The sequence below is a fragment of the Durio zibethinus genome, chromosome 3 (genome assembly GCF_047325235.1).
Source record: "Durio zibethinus cultivar Kanyao isolate XHJ-2024 chromosome 3, ASM4732523v1, whole genome shotgun sequence".
Lineage (NCBI taxonomy): Eukaryota > Viridiplantae > Streptophyta > Magnoliopsida > Malvales > Malvaceae > Durio > Durio zibethinus.
The window spans coordinates 11,186,567-11,187,878 of NC_143164.1; the positions used below are offsets into that span (position 1 = coordinate 11,186,567).

Below are 1,312 nucleotides of genomic sequence, written 5' to 3' on the forward strand. Positions count from 1 at the left end.
AATGATTGATTAGTGGTGCATTGCAATTGAGACCCACTTTCCTACTGCACTTGCATCCAAACATATCTTAACATCATACCTTCCCTTATGAGTTTATTGCCTCTCATTTTAAACCCTAAAACATCAACAAATTAATTAAGGTACCCCCATCCACACCCCAATTGGTGGGTTAGGTGGACCATCTCCACCACGTGAACTCATTGGTGCCATGGTATGTTGCATACAACTAGGAGCCATCAAGCACTGGTTCTCATGATTCTCCCCCCACACCATGATTTTCAAAGCATCCTCCCAACATCACACATGGTCTGTCACCACACTGGATCATGATGCACTCCCCGCTTAATCAGTTCTCCAATCTTCATCGTCCAAGATTTTGTCCAATCACGTTCTTTTGAGGTGCAAGTGCACCAACCTTACCTGTTTCCCCTTAATATAAATCCCATGAAGAGAAGAGATAGCAACAATTTGCTTTGCTATATATTATTATAGCTAGCTAAAATATACCAAGGTTTACCTTGGTTTTAAGTCATGGAGAAGAGCAAGTCATTCCCTGAATACTCTTCATCTTTTTCTGGCGAATTTGAATTCAAAAACCAATCAAATTCGTATAATTTTAACGGGCCATGTGGTAAAAGTAACGGATTTGCAGCATCAAATGATCCAGAGTTTAAGAGGAAGAAGAGAATCGCCTCATACAACGTGTTTACAATGGAAGGTAAGCTAAAGTCAAGTTTTAGGAACAGCTTCAAGTGGATCAAGAGCAAGATTACCGATGTTCGTTATGGTATGTGAGTTGTAAAAAGTAAAGATGTTCACTTCTTTTCTTAGCAAGATAGTTCTCATTGTATGCAGTCTGTGTCATGATTTTAATTTTGTTTGGAAATGAGAGAGGGTGATAATTCTCTTTCAAAAAAAAAAAAAAAAACAGAAACGGAAAAACCCAATGAATTAAATTGGGTTATGTGGAGTGGAATCTACTCTTGCATGGGAATTAAATGTACAAGTTTGGTCATTTGGGTTGTAATATGTTTTGGTGAAAAATGGAGCTTTTTCTTTTCTTTCTATCCTTAACTTTCCATTAGAATTGTATTTTGCGGTATTCTCTATGCTAGATGGAATAACACTTTGAATGAACATATTTTGATCGAGTATACTTTTACTAATTTGATCATCAATATCTTCAAATAACCCAAACGATATCATCCGTACGTTTGATTTAGTGATTGCTAAAATTCATAACCCATTCACAAATTATATAAAATAGATATACCTATACATCCTAGGCAAAGGATTGGCCAGAGATAGGACT

At 36.6% G+C, this 1,312-nt stretch overlaps 1 protein-coding gene across 1 annotated transcript; it reads left to right on the forward strand.

Moving 5' to 3' along the window:
• Positions 1–272: 272 nt before the first annotated feature.
• LOC149519613 (uncharacterized) lies at positions 273–1,069 on the forward strand. Its single transcript, XM_089757933.1, has one exon. The coding sequence runs from the start codon at positions 532–534 to the stop codon at positions 793–795; it is 264 nt and encodes an 87-aa protein (XP_089614059.1). The 5' UTR covers positions 273–531; the 3' UTR covers positions 796–1,069.
• Positions 1,070–1,312: the final 243 nt, after the last annotated feature.

What these genes read in the sequence shown, in the direction of transcription:
- LOC149519613 (XM_089757933.1), top strand. Translation starts at nt 532, where the DNA reads ATGGAGAAGAGCAAGTCATTCCCTGAATACTCTTCATCTTTTTCTGGC.